Source organism: Buteo buteo, chromosome 6 (assembly GCF_964188355.1).
Source record: "Buteo buteo chromosome 6, bButBut1.hap1.1, whole genome shotgun sequence".
NCBI classification, from domain to species: Eukaryota; Metazoa; Chordata; class Aves; order Accipitriformes; family Accipitridae; genus Buteo; species Buteo buteo.
Window position 1 is genome coordinate 19,170,826 of NC_134176.1, and position 23,349 is coordinate 19,194,174.

The 23,349-nt window shown below is 35.0% G+C and overlaps 1 protein-coding gene across 4 annotated transcripts in view; it reads left to right on the forward strand.

Moving 5' to 3' along the window:
• The window catches only part of TTC7B (tetratricopeptide repeat domain 7B), a 140,500-nt gene that overhangs the window by 24,237 nt on the left and 92,914 nt on the right, over positions 1 to 23,349 (forward strand). For 3 of the 4 annotated variants that reach the window (XM_075029985.1, XM_075029987.1, XM_075029988.1), the window contains exons 4-6: positions 10,793 to 10,923; positions 13,039 to 13,160; positions 22,869 to 22,947. In XM_075029985.1, coding sequence (XP_074886086.1) covers positions 10,793 to 10,923; positions 13,039 to 13,160; positions 22,869 to 22,947 — 332 coding nt within the window. The remainder of the gene's footprint in view (positions 1 to 10,792; positions 10,924 to 13,038; positions 13,161 to 22,868; positions 22,948 to 23,349) is intronic. The other variant, XM_075029986.1, reaches the window with a different exon arrangement.

A 23,349-nucleotide genomic window follows, 5' to 3' on the forward strand; every position in this document is an offset into this window, starting at 1 on the left:
TTTTGGGTTGTGTTCTTTGTTTTTTAAATGTGTGAGAATGTCTGTTGAACTTGTCATGTTCTTCCCATGAAAATGCAATCTTGGACTTGATCAACTTTAAGTACCTAAATTTACTTATATCTCCAAGGACTCCCAGTAATTTAATTGAATCTTTTCCCAGAGCTCAACTCTTCTGGTTCTGTTTTATTTGACCTCATAAGGATATATAACCCTCGAAACATAAAGGCATCAATTTTGCAGAAAGGATTAGTATGATCAATTTTACTTAATGTAAAAATAATTTATTAGAAAATAGTAAAATATGTATCTTTTGTACCCTGGAATGTTTTGTAGGTTCAGCTTATTTAAAAAAAGAGAGAGAGAAGAAAACCAGCATGTCTTCTGCCTAGATGTGATGGAGGGTGTTTTGCTTGTGATTTCAAGTTTTATACTTAAACATTGCAATCTGTCATGTCAAGCCTGATCTAATCTTGATCAGACTTCATTAGTTTGGTCACTTCTACTGGGTGACTGGCTACCAGGTAACCTGAGCAAACTATTGGTGTTTTGTTCTGTTCATGTGCAGAATAACCTTTTTTTTGCTACTATGTTTCCAGTTTGAATGGAGGATTAATAAAATTTATTATCCCTTCTTCCCATGGTAGCAGGTTGCAAGAATATAGTGTTCTGTGTTCTCTAGAATGAGGTAGAAGTCACAGAGCAGTCTTAAATTTAGTATTCAATGTCTAGCTAAGTTTAGAGTAATTGACAGCTAAATAGCATCTGTTTCTACCCAATAGTGTACAGTTAATTCCTACTCTTTTACCCCTTACCCTTGGAATTTCTTCTTTCTCCTTGTGAGAGTGGACTATAGAACTTTCCAGTCTCAATTCTGAGGCTCTTCTGGGGTGATTGAGGCTTGTAGGTATTACCCGACTAAATACAAGTTATTCTTACAGGGATTTTGTGCTTCATTGGGATTTGTATTTCTGCTTGCAAGTTCAATGATAACCTGATTATATAAAGATAAAACTCTTCTGAGTATCTAGATTTTATTTCTTTGGCAGTCATGAACATAGCACCATATTATTAAGCAATGAGGAACTGTCTGTGCTGCCTGTTTGCAAGCACCAGCCCGGCTCCGCTGTTCAGTGCGGCAACACAGAGGCAGTTATAGATATCTGTTCTAGTTGCCCCATTTCAATCCAGTTTGGGGCAAATCCAGTACCAGTGGACTTGCAGTCTTGTATACTATTGTGTAGTGGTCTGATAGTGATGTATTTGCCTCTGACAAAGGCGTAGGGCAGATAACTAATGGTAATTTTTAATGGCTTTAAAATTTTTTTCCTTATTTAAGGTGGGACCACCTCCAAGTGCTTACCTTCTCACTCTGAGGTTTAATTCTGTAACCTCAGATGTGCTAGATTGAGAGGGATGCTTAAGTTGAGATATTTCTTCTTCTACAGCTCTTACAGGGCACTTAAATGAGCACGTTACGCTGTAACCCGAGAGAGTTAACAGTTCACAACAAGCCCTTAGAAATTACCTGCTTTCCATATGTCCCATCTTACTCTTGCCTATGGAACATACAAAGTATGTCTTTCTGTTCTTCACAGCAAAGGAAGATTCACCATGTGTGTATGGATGCAATGGAAGTGCAAAAATGGGTCCAAGGTCAGGTTCAAGCTAAATTTTGCTTTTAGTTTTATCTGATGGCTAGAAAGAAGGGGAGCAACAGTAGTGACAGTTGTGGGGAGAGAAAATGGAATCGGAACATGGTAGGGGAAGTGAGATCCCCAAACACTTGCTCAGCTGTGGAGGGAGGGTGTGTGTATTTTTGTGTGTGCACATATATAAATGTATGTCTGTATGTATTTATGTTGTTAGAAAGTAAGAGGAGACAAAAATCAGAAGAGGAGAATTCTTACTGCCTCTTCGGAATCTTCAAAATTAGTGTGTCTGAATGCATCATCCATCAAGGTTGTTTGTAAACCTCACTGCAAAATGTTCATTACTTTACAATAGTCTTCATTACAAAGGTTTTCATTACAATAGTCCAGAACATGAATTTTAGTGTCTTCACACCCCTGCAGTCTTCAGCTTGGAGTAACTCTGTCATTAGACCAAAGAACTAAAGCCATCCGCTGCCTGCAGCATGCTCACAAAGCAGGTCCTCAATTTTTTTGTTATGCAAATGAATTAAATGCATATATATCTTTAAAAGAATGCTTTTAAGTCTCTGTGCTGCTTATAGCTGTTGCTGAGGGCAGCATATTTAGAAGAATATAAAGCATATTTAGAAGAATATAAGTGAGAAGCATAATATAGAATGATAGTGAGTCAAGCAAAGGATTCAAAGGCTCTCAAACACAGCAAGGAAGATTAAAAGATTGTTGTTCTTTTCTTGGAAATGTCTACCTAGTGAAATGCTTCAAATCTTCCAAAGAAAGCTTCTTGATTAATTTGTGAAAATGCAACATTGTAAAATTTCAACAAAATTCTAAGAAAAATTCTATCAAATTACCTTTGAAATCTTTTCTGTTTCCTTTACATGCGGCTCTTTGCCAGCCTGTGATGTGCGGGGGAATCACAGGGCCTCAGTGCCTGAGCAGTGCTGGTTCCTGTCTGTCACTCCTCCTAGGGAAAATGTTCAGAATTGTTAGTGTGGTGATAAAGGAACTGCTGTATTTATCAGACCCAAAAGCTCATGGACAGTTATTTATAATGGTGAGCAAAAAAAATGCTTTGGAAAGAAATTCAAGGAACAGGACAAAGTTGGTTTTGTTTTTCTTCTGGCTTTTGGCAACAAAAGCCACTGCTAGTAGTGATGTCTTACACTTTTTCTTGACTAGAAGAAGGTGCAAGAGTGGTCTGATGAAAAGTTAACTGCTTCTGTGTCCATTAGAACAACAGAGAATAGACTAGTCACGTGAATATGCATGAGGCAAAGCCTCAGAAACTGGATTAGCATAGGTCAGGACTCAGCACTGTTTAGATATCCCTCATGCAAAAGTTGCAAGGAGCTAACCACGCAGTACACTGAATGTAGTGTAATTCTGATATTTTCCTGGCTTCACCATTTCCTCAAATTCACAAGTTAAAAACAGAAATGTAGTGAAGGACGATCTTCTTTCATGTGGTTGGCTGCATGGACAGGCATACTTTTTTGACCTTACACTGATATTTTTTTGTGTGTCTGTGTGTGCGTGCGCCCATAGAATACTGTTCTGGATTAGTTCTGGTGTTTTCCTTACTTTAAGAAAAGAGCTGATTTTGATGCTGTGCTTCTGAGTAATGACTGTATGCATATATAGAAGGTATTGTGGGGATAGAGTATTAAAAAGGTCATAGTTTTGATATTAAATACAGAATTTTCTTAGATTCAAAGATGTACTTGAAAAAATTGAGTGGGGCATTTTTAAATGTAAATTTTTACAGGTCTGACGTTCCTTAAAGTCTGCAACTTTGTAAACTTGATTTTAGTAAAGAAGTTGTATTTATATTTACTATAGTGTATAGATTGACAGATACCTGGAGTAGTCTACTAAGATGGCTATATTGTATTACAGTAACAAATTCTTAAGTATGTGAGGGATGTTGTCTGTAAGTTAGTGTGTGACATTACAGGATTGTAGCCTTATTGCTGCAGGCTGTTTTACGTCTCAGATTGCCTGTTCAAATAACTGTGTTTATATTTAGATGATGTATGTTAAGTAAGGTGAGACTGTCTTTACTGCTGCTGACCCATATTCAAATTTAATGTTGCATTTACCAAGTTAAATGCTTGGCTATTAATTAGTTCTATTTACAGAAACATGGAAATGCTCATTAGGTTTGGTGGAAGTGTCAGGTGCATGTGAATTGCTACTTTGCAGTTAGCAGAAGATGCTGCACTTAACCTTAATCATATACGATTGTAATGGGATCTTGTGCAATGCTAGCCTGTATCAGCAGACACCAAGCAGCTCTTCATGGAAGAATGCTAAATGAAAGCTGTTTTAGTAGTTATGCTGGCGTTCTCTAGCCTCATTAGGCAATGAGTCAAGAACTCAGCTTAAGTTCCCTCCTCCTACATTGTTGTGCAAACATTGCGGCCCTTCAGCAAGTAGTTTGCAGACCATGGCTAGGAAGCCTATGCCATAGGATACTTCAAACTTTGTTAAAGCTTGTCTTTCCCTAGTCTATTTTTATGACTTCTGCCCTGGTGGAGCAGGGACTGGGAGGAACCCAGGAGTTTGCCCTGCTTTCCTCAGTGCTGCTTTTAGATTCGGTATTTGAAATCCAAACACTGAATGAAAATAATATGCTTCTTATTAAAATAGACTTCTTTAGGACTTGAGCATTTTGGTGGTGTGTTTTTCTTGTTCTTAGCTTCTCCCAAATCTTTAGAATTTATTCAGAATCTTGGCTTTGGCATAGCGAGGAGAGGGAGAAAATCTTCGGCCAAAATTAAAAATTAGTGATTCTGGCTTTTTTTCTCATGCCACAGGAAAAACTGGTGTCACAGTGGAGCCTGGTGTTTTTTCCTCAGAGGTGCTTGTAGGAGCAATCCTGATAATTTACAGCAAAACAGTATCAATTCTGTAGTTAAACCATCTCCTTTCTCCTGAGCTCACAGCTTCCATGATGACGACTCCCTATACTGGTGTGCAGCTCTTCTGCTTTGGGGAGGGTTCATCAGACAGATTCACTCAGTCCAGGATCTACAGCAGTTACCAGTCTTTTTCCCTGCTGTTATCTCTAGTTTGAACTTTTTCAGCCCCTCTAGAAGGTGCTTGTCTGTCAAAGGGATGTACTGTAAAGCAAGATTTGGCTGGCACATGGTTCTTAAGAAACAAACGCATATGTGAAAATACTGATCTCTTCTGTTTAAAAATACTGTAAATGTCTATTTTGTACTCTTAGAAAATACAAAGATTTGAATGTCACTACATTTAGAGGAAAAGTGTGACCAATCATTTCACAACAGTTATCTCAGACAATAGTACAAGAAATCCCAAAATATTGTTATGGTTTTGACTGCTTGGATTAGTAAGTAAGTGTTCACTTCAGAAAAGAGATGAGTGTTCCTGTTTTTTTTTTTTCTTTTCTGTTTTTAACTTTGGGAAACTTCAAGACACTTAGAAACACTACCATAACTATGGCATTAGAAAAGCCGTACTAATGAAATGACATTGTAGTATGAATATATGTGATAAAAAGCTGTCTTCAACTCTGGATAGTTGTGCTTATGTTGCTTTATGTGTAATCTAGAATGAAATTTAATTCTCTGTAAGTAGTTTGTGTTTAAAAGCGTGGCTAGCCAGAGCAGCTTCCCTTAAATTCAAGTATGCTGAGAGAAGAGGGTATTGACCTTCTCTCCAATTCCTTTTCTGGAAAGCCAGCTGGGTATGAAACTAGCCATAGAGGAGATCCTGCATCCTGAAAGCTGTTGGGGACTTTTTTCCCTGTGTCTTGGTTTGGGGGGATGGGCAATAGAAGGTACTTGAAAAATCAGAAAAATTAATTATTTGTGTTTCCTTAGATTGTCTAAATAAATAGGCAGTTTCTACTAAGACAATGTGTCTGCATTAACTGTGAAAGTAAGAGGTAGTTTCTTATATTTCCCTACTCTCTGATCTTCCTTTTCCTCCTTTCCTTTATAATAATTAATTTACAAATACCAGTACAGAATTGAAGAGGAAAAAAATTCATGCTTTGCTTTCTAAAATAATTCACTGCAAGCAAGTCACGATCTTTGATCGAGGACTTCTAGAAATAAGTCCTTCTCTTCCATAAGATTAGCAATGTTTGTCCTAAACTGAAAAATAAACTGTGGGAGTTCCTTGATAGCAGTAACTCAGATTGTTTCAGTTCTTCTTTTAAAATTACTAATAAACGTTTGCCATAATCTATAATTGTTTGATCTAAATATATGAACTAAATATGAAGTTTCTTTGAAAGGAGATGAAAGGGGGGTTTTGTGTTTACAGCATTTGGAACGCTTAGCAGTGTTGCTTTGCATATCATATAGAGAAGAGTAAGTGCTGTATACTCAAACACACTTGGATTTTATGTGTCCGTTTAAGAAAAAGAGGAAACAAATCCAGAAATCTTTATCTATTCATGCAGCTCTTTCTCTTTTGCAAAAGCATGTTTAATTACTTAAGTATAAAATAGTCTTTCACTCTTTTTCTTCTGTCTCTTTACTTGTCTACTGAAAAGAGTAGATAAACCATGGGGGCCATTATTATTTGTGGTTTCTAAAATTTATACAGACAAGGTACTGACTGGCATAATGGAAAATCCTCAGATATACAGTGCAGTAAATGTGATAAGCTTTTGTCAGCCTTGTGTTTTAGGGGTTTTTTTAATGGTCTTAGTAATGGTCTGGGTGGTGAGAGTACTTGGTAAAGATCTGAACTGTGCTGTGAATTCCCTTTTGACCTTACAGTAATTTTTATTTTACTCTCTATAATGAAATGGGATTGTTAGTTAATGACCTTTTCTACGGAACTTATAAGTTTGCTTTTTTTTTTTTTAAGTGGTTTGTAAATGAAAAGTAATTACTGTCATTGTCCTTAACATCAAAACGGTTGGTCATCTAAGAATAAGCAAATCTTTTGCACCAGGATTTCTTAAAAATTTTTAGTTTGTTACTTGTTCTTACTGAGGGGTTCTCTTTTTTGGGTTGTGGTCAGCATGTGCGTATGTGGTGGTAGGGCTGGTCTGCTCTTGTATTTGTAAAAAATGAAATAGTTTACTTGGCATAACCTTGACCACTGATTTGAGACCATAGACTCAAGAATGCCCCTTGAAATAAGTGATAAAACTATCTACTGTTTGCTTTCTGAATCTTTTACAACATATGGATTATTTATAAAGTTTTTGAAGATTTAAAGAAAACCTTTGCAAGTTATCATGTAATTTTAGAGTTACTTTGCAAAACATGTAAACTTAACTAGTACAGACTCGTATTCATTTCACTGCTTCTCACTTTTCCCTCAGGAGTCATCTTGCTTGGTATCAGGACTAGATATGTATGAGATAAGTGTCTTCCCAAAATAAAACTGACCCAGTTCATTGGAAGTGCTTACTTGTAGGTGATTTTGACTGGAAGGTCTTAAACTTAAAAGCCATGAATATCAAAGTCAACTTGTGATACCAATTGACATGATATTCTTGAACGCAGAATAAAACAAAATAAACCAATAGCTATGACCTTTACAACAAATGCAGTAATATTTTATAGAAGTAACAGCCACCTCTTTTCTGAATATCTCAAAGCAGTTTATAAACAGTTGAAGAAATTCCTGCCTGCCCTTTTGAGAGAGGATACCAGAGATACCTGCCTGGCAGGTATGGGAACAAGCGCAAAGGGGAGAACTGACTTGTCTGAATATATGCAAAAGTCTTCACCAGATAATTTAGGACGATATGTATTTTTTTGAAATTCATGTGTTTCTCAATTCTGTATGTTACCACTTGCTTGTTCTTTTTTGGGGCCTGATGTAATAATCCCTATTTTAATTACATTTCTATCATCTCTTAGTATTCTTATGAAAAAGTGGGCAGTATATTATGTGGTTGTTATTGCTATGTTGCTATTTATGTCTATTTAAAATTAAATGATACTTTTATGTACTTTAATACATAATTTCTTAAATTTCATCTTTATTTAAGAGAAAAATTAAATGAATAGTCTGGAGGGACTCTAACCTGTTACAGAAATCATAATTTATTCAGGGTTTTTCTTCTAGTTGGTATAGTTTCATTTTTAATACAGTATTGAATTGTAATTATTCCTGTGTCATCAAAACAAATGAGGTGTCCAAACCATCCTGTTAAGTGGTCATTTCAGGATAGTTCTCCAAATGAACTTCCTGCTCCAAAGCATTGCATGCTTAAAATATACATACTTTCCCAGGTTGTAATAAACATACCAGGAAAAATACAATGAATACTAGTTGGATAGTGAAGTTACTCTAAGAAATAGCATTATATACTTTTGTACTTCCCTTCTGCATTACTTAAAGTTTCTGGCAGAGCAGTGAGGTGCTTTCGTATCTTAAAGAAAATTCTCAGCTAAAATGAGAGAATGTTCTTCTAGTGAGTTTTTCAGATTAAAAAGATTATAGTTGTGGCCATAAAGTATAAAAATAGAAATAACAAATCCAAGTCAAATCTACAAATAGCCCATTGATTAATATGTTTCATGTAGTGGAGGATTACTGTGGGTACTGGCTGTTCATGTCATGGGCGAGAAGGGATGGAGAGGAGTGATCCGCTTACCAGCTATCTGGTGCTTTCAGTTATTTGACATTTTTATTGCAGCTCATTTATTGTATTTTATGGTCACCTCTAAGTCTGAGTTTGAAGGTTGTGTAGGATACTGTAAACTTCCTATTCAGTATCAACCTTACATTTAGATCTTCTTATCAGAGGGTCCGTTCAAGCCTACTGCAGTAGCAGGACAACTGACCTTTTTCTATAGTTTAATCTTGCTGCTTTTGGGTCTATGACTTACAGTTAGCAAAAAAACCCATCTCAGATATTTGCTATTTGATTGAAAAATTGAAAGAAAGTGGATTGGCGTAGGCTACCCTAGATTATTTTCAAATATAGTTAATTTTTAGAGATATGTTTAGGTGAAAACCATAACATGCCAGAAAAATCCAGTGTCTGTTGTACTCAGGTTTGGCAGATTTTTAAGAGACAGACTACTTGTTTGTTTGCTGTGTTTCGGGAATGTTGTGTAGGTTTTTGAAAAATATATTAAAATTTATTTTGTCTTTAGCAGAGCAGTTAGTACTGAAGTCAGGATTTTGTCTTAACTGAATGTATAGCTAGCAAATAAAGCTGTAGGATATACATTGTTTTTACTAGTAGCAGGGGGAATTGGAGGGTCAAGGTGGCCAACAAACTCTGATACAGACTTAAGGCATCCTCTCAAGCCAGAAATATGGCTTAGTGGTTTTTTATACAGATAAGTTATACTTCTACAGGGAGATATTGAAACTTAAAGTTCCAGTTTAAAAGAATCTGGAGATCACAAATACTGCATAGTTTTGAGTTTATCAATAAACAAACTCCGGATTCCATGACTGTGTCTTCCCAAGTTGTTTTAGTAAGAAAACTATTGTAAATCCAGTGAAACATACTGTTCCCACCTTACAGTATTGATGGACAGAAATCCTTTGATAAACTATTCTCTAAACTGGGGTTTTGTACTATCTGGCATTCTGCAGACATCTGCCCAATATATAACTATGTGTTTTGTTGTTGTTTTTGTTTTTAGTTTCTCCAGCAATGGACTCTCAAAACCTTGGACGATGAATTGAGAATACGGTCATTTAAATTGTGAATTATATTAATGTGGGAACAGTTGAAGGCACTTTAGGATCAGCGCTTACTGCTGACAAACTGGAAGAATGACCTGAAATAATCTCTTAGGAACATGTGGAAAGTGCTATACTTATAATACAAATAATTAATCAAATAAACATAAGATAGATTAACAGATGAAGCAGTAGGCTTGCAGAATATGATCTGTTGCAGATCATAAACAGAAGACAATGTTTTACTAATATGTAAGGGAAGGCACTAAAATTCTGTCGATTTGTATTTTATTTTTTTAATGTATCCTCCATCAAAACCAGGAAGTCTTTAATCTTACGTGCTCAGTGCTATTGAGGCCTCAAGTGGAGCCATGTATCCAGTTTTGGCACAGGGAGTCAAGATAGAGGTAAATAGTTGGAAAGTGTCTGGAGGAGATAAAAATGATTAGCTGTAAAGGAAGCATGAAAAGTGAAATGAGTGAGAATTGACATTTTTGTTGCAAGCATGTCTTTCTCCCTCTCTAGATAAACATTGAAAAAAATGTTTTGTAAAGAAAGGAATAATCTCTCAGTGAAGAAGACTAGGAGTAATTAATCTAGGGAGGGAGATCTAGACGTTAGGAAAAAATACTAATTGTGAGAATAGTTGAGCTCTGTAATAATTTGCATAGCAAGGCCAAGGCATCCCTATTGTCAGAGGCTTTTAAGAACAGGTTAGAGAAGTGTCTGGGGTTGGTTGATTCCTTGGTCAGATAAATGGATTAGTATTCTCTAGGTCTTTTCCAGCAGTTTTCTCTAATTTTCTAGAGAATAACCATAATAGATGTGGCTTGTGTAGGAGATAGCATTGATTAGTAAGAGTTGTTGGGTTTTTATTTTAGACAAGCGAAGACTTTTTTTTTTTTTTTTTTCCTTCAGAGCACCAGATAATGTATTTGTTGCATAAATCCTGAATGGAAAAGACTTCTGTGCCTTGATGAAAGCGAGCTATCACTTACTAAATTTAAATACAAAAGTTAAACTTCCTAAACCCTTATTTTTTAAAAAATATATTTGTTTTTGTAGGTGCTTCTGCCTTGCATAGTTACTAAGTTTAGTATTACCTTGGGTGCCTTTCTTCACCCTGCCTTGGTTTCTGTGAGCACTCTGGAGAAGTGAAGATGTATTCAGTAATTTAGAACTGGTCTAGAAAGACACTAGGCACTTTTGTGGTAGACTGTCATAATGTCTTTTAAATCAAAATTGCTTTAGAAAAAGTGGCTCCTTCTGGTTTTACAATTATTAAGGAAAAGTCACTCTTATTTATTTATCTATTAGTGTTTGTATCAGAGGATCATACCTTTGTAAGTTTTTGGTAATTTTTAAATTTTTTTCTTTGTTTTTTTTTCTCCTGACCAAAGGGGCTTAGCCTGGACTGTTTTTTAGGTATAATATTATATGACATTAGATTTTAATGCTTCATTTGGTTTCCTCACTCCCCGCCCCCAACCCCCCAGGTCTCTGTCTTGAGAAGTTGCCAATTTCTTCTTCAGCTAGCAACCTCCATGTGGACCGTGAACAAGAAATTGTTACATGCTACGAGAAGGCTGGGGATATTGCTCTTCTGTACCTTCAGGAGATAGAAAGGGTAAGCTGGGATGATTTGCTTATTGAAGAATTGCATGGTTCATCTTTCATTGATGCAGTGTTACCATTTTGGTAACTCAACTAAAAGATGTCTAATATTTATTTTCTTAGGACTTCAATGCACCCTTACAGTCAGACAATACATTAGTGTGCCTTAATATATGTCTGCTAGCTGTCCTTCTGACTGTTCTCTCATTCTGATCTCTTCGAATATAGTGCTAGTAGTCTAAAAAGGGACAGAGCTCCTCTGAACTACTATGTATATTCAAGATGCTGATCTGTGGCCTCTTGTTACCCTATGGTAGTTCATTTATGAACATGGGATTATGATGTCTTTCAAACACATGTGTTGGAATATGTACATTGTATGTATATACTTACTAGCTTTTCACGTAATTCTTGAATTAAATTCAAAATGAAGCTATGAAGATTGAAAATTGATCTTGTTGATATTTATTTGGAGCCAAGAACTTAACTGCTCTTAAATCCTCTTTATAAAACTACTTGAAGGTAAAATTCTTAAATAACATTGTACCCATCAGCAAGACACTTGACGTATCAGTGGGATGTCCAGAATAGTAACTGAAGGTGTGTTTGCTTCAACTAATAAGTACAATCCTGGGACAATGAAAAAAATCATCAGATATGATAGCCAGATAAACAGATTATTTTAAAATATAGATGAAATTCAGATAAATCTTAATAGTTCTATAAATTGGATCAGGACAATGTTCTTGGACTTGATAGCCCATTTGTCATTTTATCTCATTAATATATTGCTCACTGTATAGATGAAACTACAATTACTGTTAAAATCCAAGGTACTAGATATGTAGAACACCTGGTTTTTATTGATGAAAGATGATATATCTGACTGAGCTTCTTAATGTTAGACAAAATATAACCTACAAACAGCTCTGCAAATTATTAGGCAAGTTACTGGTTTCTCTTTTTCCCTGTGGTTTTATAAGTTATGGAGTATGAATTACAGAAAGTTAACATTAGGCTCTTTGTTTGTAAAGAGTGTAACCCTTCATGATTTAAAAGCTTCAGGCTTTATCTGAATTTAAAGGGATCCATAGGCTCTTTTATTTCCTCCTCCTGTTTTCATTTACACCATTAACCTTGTTTTCAGTTTCTTACCACTTAGCAGAAACCCTTCAAGTGTTATAAATACTTTTTTTTAAAGAAAAGAAAATCTGTGGCACCCTTTGTTTCTAGGATTTACACACTACTGCATTTTATTTAGACTTTGAGATATGTCTGGACAAAATACAATACACTTGGGGCTCTATTCTTTGGCTTGTGAATACTATTAGAATGAAGCAAGCTAGCAATATCACTGACCCTCTTTTTCAGACCTATTGCTTACAAGCTTCAGGCCTGTCATTTGACAGTTGTCATTGAAGGGGTTATTAGATACAGTTAGGGTCACACAAGCAAAAGGAAGGGGAAAGAAAACTTTGATGTGATAGGGGAAAGAAAAGTAATTCACACAGTTTTTTAAATAAATACACGTTTTTATTTTCTGAGGGTTTTTTGCTTTGGGGTTTTTGTTATTATCTTTTAGTGGCTGGTGGACTATGTGCAGTGAAAATGAAGGCAAATGAAAGCTGTTAGCTTTCCATTTTGAGAGAGCATTTTTAATGTTGATGTAATACAAATTAAGTTATTTTTAAATTGTTTTTTGGAAATCACTCTGGAGATCACTTTTAATCTTCTTACTGCTTTCTGCAGCAGTCTTTCCTAACCTGACAGGGTTTTAGATTTTGAATACTATCACCTCCTGCTACTGAATAAGGTTACAAATATGCTTTTTCATATACTTCTCTTTTGTATGCCATTCTTCACAGAACTTTCTGAAAAAGTTTTATAAAATTATTCTGAGTGGCATTTCTGCTTCCTGAAGAAATTGCCTTTAAGGATAAAGCCAAGAGCAAAAAGATTTATATTTAGGTGGGAGTGGAGGTAAGGATAGAAATATTCTACTAGCCACTGCCTGCAAATGAAAAAGATTTCTCCAACATTAAGTATTAGCTTCTGTGTAAAAGTCCACAAAACTTGATTTTTTTTTTTTCCTAAATAAATTTTTTTACTACTTCTTTTGTTTTCTTAGGTAATTAATGCCAATTTACAAAACAGAAGCCCTAAACCAGGGCCCACTGCACAGGAACAAGAACTTGGTTTTTTCCTGGAAACAGGGCTTCAAAGAGCACATGTTTTATATTTCAAGAATGGGTAAGATTTGATTCTCCTTTTTTTTGTATTTGTTTTTTGTTTAGGTTTTGTATTTGTGATCTAACTTGGCATCATCATTTTTAGCAATTGTAGATTGTGTAATCATGAGGACTTTAATAAAGTAGTAACATTTTGATTGAAATAGTAAGGCTGCCCATATTGTATTTATTTACATATTGTAAAATTGTTTAATCAAAGTATATTAAACAGAAAGCATTTTCTATTTTTACTTTCTAAATTGAGAACTTAAAATACCTTAAACTTGAACTGTTTGAAATTTCTTTTACTTTATTACTAGACACTGTTAGAAAGTGATTGACAACATATTGAAACTCTTGATTTTTATAATTTTGATTTTGTAATTTTTTTCCAAATCTCTTCAGTTATCACTTATTTTAACATTATGCTGCAGGATAAATGTGCATGAAGATCAACAGTATGTATACAAGTATACAATCTCCATTGTATCTGCCCTATAGATCCTTCTAGATTCTGCATGGGAGATCCTTTATAATTTATTTTAAATAAGGCTTCCCTTAAAAGTCTAAAAATAAATTCAGATATCACAGAAAACAAAAAAAGGAATACAACTCGCCATTTATAAGAACTTCAAAACTTGGCACAAATGGTTTTTAAGTACATTTCTGACATTTGTTGTTGAAATCACATAGTTTAAGAATTTATTTGCAGGGCTTCTTATTTCACTAGGAAAATGTGGTTTCATTGAAATATTGGAACTCTTGGTAGGACTACTGTTTTGTACCAAAAATATTTCTTATTCTTACAAATATATAAACAGAAGATAAAGGGAAATCGTGCAGTGTCTGTAAAGAGTTCGAGATTTTAATGTACTGATGGTAGGGTGACAAAAGGCTATCTAAGTTTTCAAACTGTTCAGGGACTTCAGCATGGAAATGATCACTAAGCTTCTGAAATCTCATTCTTAAAGTACTGAAGTACTGCTGCAATAACACATGATCTGAGAGTTACTTTTTAGTTCTGTTTTCATCATTTAATTGCAGGAGGAATGGAATGTTCTGAAAGTTAATATTTTTCATTTACCAGAGCTAAAAATAAAATTTCTGTTTTCATGGCTGCACAAAAGATAAATAAAATATACTTATTGAAAGAATCCCAGTGGCAATCATGGTTAAGAATAAGCTAAAAATTCCAATTTTGAAGAATTTTGATTGAAGGCCAGGAATAGAAGTGGTCCATTTAATCTGACATGTTGTGTGTAAAAGCAATCAGTAATAGATATAGCAGATCAAGATTAATTAAGAAAAAAAGAAAATGGCACAAAAAAGTCGTGCAGTGGGTTATTAAGGAACATCCAGCCCAGAGGAGTATTTTTCCTAGACCGTATCAGTTGGTGTGATGTGCGCTTTGAAAGGTTGATTGTATTCCATGTACCCTTTAATCCTTCACAGTGAAGCTGGTGGTGTTCTTGTTAGCTCCTACATAAGCATATAATTTTTTCTGCAGTCTTTAGTACAATGGTCACTTGCAGTTTACAAGCTAATTACACATTATATATTTAATTTTAAACTTCTTCCAATTTCATTGGCCAGTGCTACTTTTTTTTTTTTGTGGTATGAGAGGAAACAAGGTGTTAGGAAAAATGGCTCTGTGCCAATCATTATTTTACATATTCCTGCCATTATATCCTTTAGCTTCCTTTCTTCATTTAGAGCCAATCCCAAATCTCTCAAGATTTCCTAATATGGCCATTGTTCCAGGCTGCTAGTTATGTTGCTGCTTTTATGGGTCACTTTTTTTTTAATTAGTTTTTAACTTGGATTTACCAGAACTGAACAAAACTTTAAATGTATAAAATCTATACTTTTCTAACAGGGACAAATTTATAGCATGCTTTTTAATACACTTATTTTAAGGATGCTTTGCTTGGTTTTTAAATTTGTCATCTCTCCTGATGTTAGGTTAATAGAAAGATCTTGAATCTAATTTCTATGAAGCTTCGCAACATACTTAAAGTTTGAACTTTATCTAAAATTGTAAAGACTATATGAACATTTTCAAGGAGAGGAAATGTTGATATCTTTAATATAGGCAATTTAGAAATGGAAATCTTTATTTTAAATAAACTTTTTTTTGCAATTGAACCTGTAGATGTTTAAAGGACTTCAATCCTGTGGAGGAGGCAGGGAATCACCAGAGTTTAACTGCTTGTGAGTGATGGGGGAGAAGGAGAAGAGGAAAAGTGTGCCTGTCTGTTTTTACAGGCAGACTAAATCTGTTATTTATATAGTAATGCAGTGGAATCTCTTATTTGTGTATGTTCATGAAGTGAGGTTGACACTCAGAAGAGTTGAATCTGAAGTAAAAGTTCCTATCACCAAACTATAACCTGGCATTGGTTTGTGTCAGTTCAAATGTTATCCCGTTACCAGCATAGTGGCTATAGTCATTTGTGCATTAGAGCATGCTTAAAGATCTGAGTAGATGTTTATGGATTTTTTGCTGGTTTTTTTAGTCTTCAGTTCCACTCCAGTAAGTATGAATAAACATCTCTCAAAATCTGCTGGAGAACTGAATTTGTCTGAAGTCCTTTTGCTATGGAGTGGGTTTTTGTTGTTGTTGCATATCTAGGGGTTGATTGGCTAATCACTGCTTTTAATTACACTTCTTCCACTAGAAGTGGAAGCGTCATTTTTGTGCATGTTAGAAAAGAAAATAAGATAACTTTTATACTAGCTGGAAGAGTATAATTTTAGCCGTAATGTAGGGAGTATTGCTGCCTACCCAGAAAGCTGCTTGATCCATTTGAAATTTTCCCCATGTTCACTAACTGTGCAGAGCTTTCCTTTTAAGCCAAGAAATCAAGTTTTTCTAGAGGATTAAGTGATTTATCTTTCAGGTATGCATTATCTTGACTGAAAAACTAGAAAGTCTTTGAAACCTAACTTAGCCTGACTACTAAGTACTGGCATTTTGAAAATAAATGGAAAAGCAATTATCTTTAAAAAAAAAAAAAAAAAAGGTGGCAATAGCCTGAGTGGAAGAATCTTATTTTAGTGCTCCATTAACAAACAAATCTGAAATTAATGTTTTCTTCCAAAGTGTACAGAATTTAGTGAAGAATCAAAGTACATACTCGTTTTTCACTTGGGAGCAGAGGAACATTTCAGCTGGGAAATGAGTAACAAAAGTTGAGGAAGGTGTTCTAAAACTTAAAGTAGGGTTTATGTGCTTTTTAAAAAACATTCTGAAATATGTAACTTTAAATGTCTTTCAGGCTGATTATGCAACTTCTATTTAGTTTAGTAGTTGCTTTGTAATTTCAGATTGGAGGAGTTCAAAGTCCTGATGTTCCAAGAAAAGCTATGAGCACAGGAGCTTTGACATGAGTGCTTTAACATAGCTATTTTCCAGTAAAATGCCTCTGAGAGGGGTAGGAGAGCGGTTTATGTACCAGTAATTCTTCTACTTAGTATTTGCTTTTTATTAATGTTATGAGATAAACAAGACAAACTTAGGTTGTAAATGGTTTTTATTTTTGAGGTAATAGTTTTCAGAAATACACTGGAAGTGTATGCTCTTAAAGCAAAAGAGCTTTCTGGTTAAAGTCTAAAATCAGGTGGCTGTCATGTGAAAACCAGACTTAGCTAGCTTTCAGAGGTCTTTTTTGTGGCTTCTATATTTCACACCCTCTCCAAGGATATTGCTCTGTCAGAGCCCAGGATCTAGACTGCAATTTGGTCTAATCTCCATCATGGTTCACATGCTGAATCAAAGCCTGAGGAACCTGGACAAGATCTGTATGCCTTATGGTGCCATTACCTGTGCTGGAAGCAAGACCTTCCCAGTCTTCTCCATGAAGTTGTATCTCAGAGACTGGCTTTTTCTCAATAGAAATTTAACCCCCCCCCAAAACAAAACAAAAAAACTCAACCAGTTTTTCTGCATGTAATTGATTTTTATTGGCTTACAAAATGTTTGACAAACACAACAAAAAACCCAGCTCCTTAGAGTTACTCATGTATAGGACTTGTCTATGTAGAAGTTGTTTCTTTTATCTATTTTTCTTTTTCCACTATAACATAAATAGGGATAGCATAGGAATATAGCTCTCATGTTGGTAAGTGAGGGAGACTGGTTGGAAGCTAATCCATAAGTGCTTCTGTTGCACATATATACAGTGCTCACAGCTGGAGATTTTACAGTGATGAAATCTGTAAGATAAGGATTTATGTAAATGCTTGACATAAATGCACATCAAGACACTGTATGACTAGCTGTATGCTGTATTAGAATACAGTGCTAGCTACCCATCACTCTCTGAATCTGTTGACTTCTTGTTGCATACCCTACATCAGTCTCAAAACAAATTGGTCATTAAGTAAAGAATAGAAAGTAAGATGAAATTCAAAAACATTGAAATCCTACAAAGTATCGCATTCTTTATGTGTGAGATACCACTGCTGTATTGGAAAGTAAACAAAGTTACTTCTGTTACAGTTTTCAAAACAACTGTGTCCTGGAGAGAACTGCTTTCATGTTAGGAAACTAAGGCAGAATATATTCAAGATAGAGACAAAATTCACTGTTTTGTGATTGCTAACAAAAATGAGTGTTCAAAGGATACTTTAATATCTGTCATATCAGATGCTTTCCTCATCCTTACTTACGATACTGTTCTTACTGTTAGTTTTCATTGAAAACACGAGAATACATTTGAATGCAAGGGGAAATTATTATTCCCTCAGATATTCAGATAAAATCATCTGTGAAGAATGCTTTCTCTTTCACTCCTTGTTGTGTGTTTGTTGCTCAGAATTGTGTCTTAACTTCAAGAGTTTAAAATCAGATTCCATTGTTATAGATAGAAAATCTGGCAGTTTTACATGGAGGACTAAGGTGGATATAAACATGAAGGAATCACTTTTATTCAAAATAATCTCAAATAACTTTTGTAATAATTAGTAATACAAAGCACACTGAAAGAATAATGTTGTTAGTATCTGAGTTGATGTTGAATTTTTATAATTTTAATAATTTGCACTTGTAACTGACTCTCGCTTACTTTTTCTGAGAAGATACTTAGAGTTCTTTAGCCCATGTACTACAAGTCTTGCTGACTGTGGCTGTTGCTTGTGTTTGCAAGCATCAAATTCAAGGTTTTGGTTTTGTGTTTTGTTGTGATGGGCAGCAAACAAAATGGTATTGGATCCTTAAATTGGGGAGGGACTATTTAGTGTACTTCCTGTGCTCCGCCCAGAATGCTTGCTTTACTGCTGTATTTAATGCTCTTGTTTTTATTTCCTTCTCTGGTTTTGATATTTTTCTGAAGAACACTGCTTCGCATGCCAGGTATCACAAGGCATGGCTATGCCAGAAGGTTTTTTTTCTTCTTTTTGTCCCTTCCCTTGCAACTTGTACAATAGGGATTCGTAGGATCACACAGGTTGAAAGGGACTCTTGAGGGGTCATCTGGGCCAAACCCCTGCTCAAAACAAGGCCAGTGTAGAGTAGCTTGTTCAGGGCCTTGGCCAGTTGTTGTGTGTGTCACCAAAGATAGAGGTTCAAATTCTGATAAAGCTTGGGGCTTAGGTGTTTTGTGGACAATATTCATGAGATATATCACCTGAATGTGAGCTGCAGTAACCTACATCTAATTAAGTCTTCTGAGTTCCTATCTGTTAATACTGATTTTTCTCTAAAGCACAGTTAGTTGTTATACCTGGATGATAGTTATTTTCACCATGAGAAAGATTTTATAGTGTTTGGGTTTTTTTATCATAAAATCTTTCAAATATATACTGCTTCTCACTGAGCAGTTTCTTTCATTCTTTTGTACTTTTTTTTTTTTTCCCCTGCGTGTGTGTGTTTTAAAACACAAAGATAAGAAGTGTTTGTCTGGGGTGTGAGGTTTATCTGGACTACTAATGCCAAAGCACTATGGTGCCTGATGCCAAACCTGCTTTTTAAAACCAAGAGACTTCTTGGTGGTGATGGTGACAATTATATTTGTGCCAGAAGTTTGCTACTGCTGGCCTGAATGCTTGTACTCAGGTCTTCTGGTTCTGCATTGGAAGTTTGTCCTTACTGCCCCTTAATTTTCTTCCTGCACTTTCCTTGTATCATATTTACAGTTATCGATATGTCTCTCTGTTTAGGAGTGAGCATCTTTGCGTAGAAGCAGTTAAAATATTTTCATTATTCTAAACAGAAATGCTGCCTGAAGTTTTCAAAGGAGCATAAAAGTTGACCTTGCATCAGAATAATTAATTAGGTTCTAACATAAATTGTTGGGGTTTAGGGTGCAAATATGTAGACACAAAGATGCAAATTAGCCCTAAGGGCATCAGTCCATATAGACTTTTAATAGTAGATTGTACCATTAAGTCCTGGTTCTCAGTCTTTAAATGGTATAGTGCTACTTAAAGAGTCAAAGTAGGTTGTTTTTTTTGTTTTTTTCTTGAGGATTTAAAGCAGCAAACATTTTAATTAGTCTTTAAAAACCAGAAAGATGCAATTCAAAAGGCTTGACCTGAGCACGATCTGATGGGAGGCAGTCATATAAACACACATGTACGTTAACTAGCAGTGTCTATCTGTGGGCTGTCTTTGTCTTGTCTGAAGTTACTGAAAACATGTCAGCTCTGAGTGCATGTTAGTGTACCTTAAAATTCCTTGTCTCAAGAACGGAAGGGATCTCAAAGTCATTTACAGACACTGTGGGATGTTGTTTTCTAAGTTAACCTGCCTTTTTGCTCTGGCATTTAATAAGCATGGGTGGAACTGCTAACATGAAGGCACATCATAGTGAAAAGCAGGTAAAAGTTCTGTGCTTCCTAGGCTAGGCAGGAAAAGTATGTGCCAGAATATCCATCACCCTCTTCTCCCCAATATTACAAACTGTTAACAAATACAGGAAATGTACTTTGCTAAAAGCAGTGCAGTGTGGAGATCTGCCATATTGTTCATGGTATATTTTGCTTCATTACTTGTCTCTCAAAGCATTTAACTCAATTTTTGGGTGATTTAGGTTGTAGTTTTGAAGTGTACTTTTTTTTTAGTATACTTTGTGTAGAAGACGCTTGACAAATCAGTGTTGTGTTTGTGTTCGCTTGTGCAGTGGATCAGTGTTAAATGCTTTATGAAGCAAAAACTAATTCTGCATTTTAAGTTGGATTTTTTTTCTTGTAGAATCTTACTGCTTTTTTCATTATACAGTAGAACTTCAGTCACAAGTTTCAGTCCATTGCAGATGCTTACAAAAATGTAATAGGTAACTAATAACAACCTGTCATGAAGTTCTTTAGGACTTTTAAAAGTTGCATACTTTTTCATACAGTATTTTTTTTTTCTTCTTGTAGCACATCAAAAGACATAAACTTCATATGGGGAAAAAAATGCTAATTCCTAAAATTTCATAAAGATTTAAATTAGTGTGATTTGAAGTTCTGCTATGTAGTATGTTTCATCTGTACTGGGAAATTAGTGTTTCAAGTTGACAAGTTCTTGGTCTTGCTCTTTTTTGACAATTTTGAAGGGAGCGTTTCAGGTTTTTTGGCAAGTCTGGTTTTTAAAATCTTGTTATGGGGACACATCTGTGACTTTGCAATACAGTCCTTGAGAGAAAGCTCCATTCATGGGAGGTATGCACTTAGAGCAGAGGACTTAAAGCTGGGATTCCAGTGGTCTGGTTTTGGCTCTCAAAAATATTTGGCATGTGGTATTACTGAGTAGTATGTATTTTGGCTTTTGAAAGGTGCTGAACATATCCAGCTTCCATTGAGTTCAGAGTTTTTCTTAAAATTTGGCCTACTGACTTTCTGTACTTACTTCATTAGTATATGAAGTTATTCATTACCTATTAAGAGGTCTGCCAGTTTGAAATACATAAATAAATATAATCTTTCATGCAGTTGTTTCCATGTTAGATGTATACAAAGATCAGTTTTCTTTAATGTGTACTAACTGGTCACTCTATGGTCAAGCTCTGCTGTAATGTGGACTTTTTACCAACAATCAGTATTTCTTGTGTGACTGGTGATTATTTCTTTTCAATCAACTGGTGGCTTACTTTGACATCACTTTCAACCTGTTCATACAGGTTTTGTTATTAGGAAATGCTAGTTCTTTTTAAATGAGCATGCTAGTTCTTTTTAAATGAGCTTTTATATAAAAGTATTTTAGAAGGTGAACTTGTGCTAGTGAAAGATGTCTGTCTGTGCTGGAGACTAAAGTTTCTGAAATACACTGATAATCCTTTATTATATAAAAAAGAACAGAGATGACCTCTGTCATGTAATCTGAAGAGAGAAATAAATGAGTAGGTCTCTAGGTAAAGTGATAAGAATTCTACAGTTCTATGGCAAGATCTCTTGCATCAAACACTCCGGTTTCAGGAATTCTTCAACCAAATTTAAAAAAAGCATCTGTGTGAAAGTGCTGACTTTTTTTTAATTTGTACAAAGTTACAATTCAGAAGATCAGTATTTTAAATATATTTGTAAATAAAGACATCAGAGTAAGGAAGGCAATTTCAACATCACTTTTATAGTGCAGTGCAATAGTGCTTTTACTTATGAAAAGCTTACACAACATGTAATATTTCTTTTCTCTTTTGAGCCCATGTTAGGTAAATGTTATGCAACTTGCAGATAAAATCCCATCTTAAGATAATGCAACTATATGAGAGCAACAATGATTTAATAGAAAACACGCTTTTGAGCAAATCATTTTGTTTTGCAACTACACTTCAAATAGTGAAATGACTGTCCTATGTTGTGTTGAGGTTGCAGAATTCAATTGTTCAGCTCAGCAAAAAGCCAACCCAGTCCTTCACCAGTTCAAAGACAAACTGTATTAATATAAAATAAAACATTCTCAACTGCTTTTAAGTGCTATAAAAAACCAGATAGCTGAGATAACTGATATAGAGATGAGGAAAAGATAAAGCTCTAAGACCATTCAAAATAATCTATTGTTTGAGAAGAAAGTACAGATCTGCTAAAATTGTTTGTATGAATGATGCCTCCTCTCTGAGGGTCTTGAATCTCTTTGCAAAAGCTGTTTAGGCAGCAGAAGTGGAAGAAGCACAGATGAAGAAGCGACACCAAAAACTAGCTGGAATTGAGAACAGAACACTGATCTCCCAGTCCTCTTCTGGACACACAGTGGGCCTTGCTGTGTTTGTGCTCTTTTCTCTCTGAAAAGGAGTTTAAAATTTTATGATACTTTCACTGAGGATTACAAGATTTACTCCTTTTTTTATTTCCCTATTTTAAGGTGTCAAGAGGCAGCTAAAATGGAATGGTAGATTTTTTTCTTTTTTTTTCAAAGTTTATACTTTGAAACCTAATGTAATTGAAAATGAAAACCATTGCAGTAGCGAGACCAACTTCAGTTTTGTTTTTTCCCTCTTTGGGATGGTCACTTCTTACACTTTTCCTTGCTTTCTCTTGAACTATCTACTGATCATGAAAATGTTTCTTTTTTCAACAAATTGGCAGGGAATGTTGTTATAGTAATCAGTGGTCAGGTTCCCAGATGAGTGTAGATTTCTCTCTCTCTCTATATATATAGGTAGATAGATATATCTGTCTCACAGAAAAGCGATGATGATATGCAGGAAGAAAAAAAAATTATAGCATGGATTTTAACAACTTTATCGAGTAATGTATTAAGGTGTTACTACATCCAAGTTGGAATACTGTCAAATTCTATGTTTATATACAGGAACTTGACGAGAGGAGTTGGTAGATTTAGAGAGTTACTAAGAGCTGTTGAAACAAGAACTACGCAAAATCTGCGAATGGTAAGTTATATTAAACCACATTTTTATTGCAGCATCTGAATTTTAGTAGGCAGGTAAAGCATAAATATATTGGCTGAGTTAGAGACAAATAATCAGATACACAGCATATTGATCAGGATGTTATCTACCACTTTATAAGGTTACATTTCCTAGCTTAAGTGAATGATTAAAATAAAAAGGAATGTTTGATACCCAGTCTCTCCCCTATTTCTCTTTCCTGTTTGTGGTTATGATTAAAACCTGATTGGTCTCTGACTGACCATACTTTCAACCTTAATCATAATTGCCCTCTTTTGTGACTTACCATAATTACACAAGGATGTCTGTTCATGTTTTTTGTAAGGTAGTGGGAGTGAGGATAGAGTGCAGAATCTTTCAATGTGTTCTATTAAGTTGGAAGTT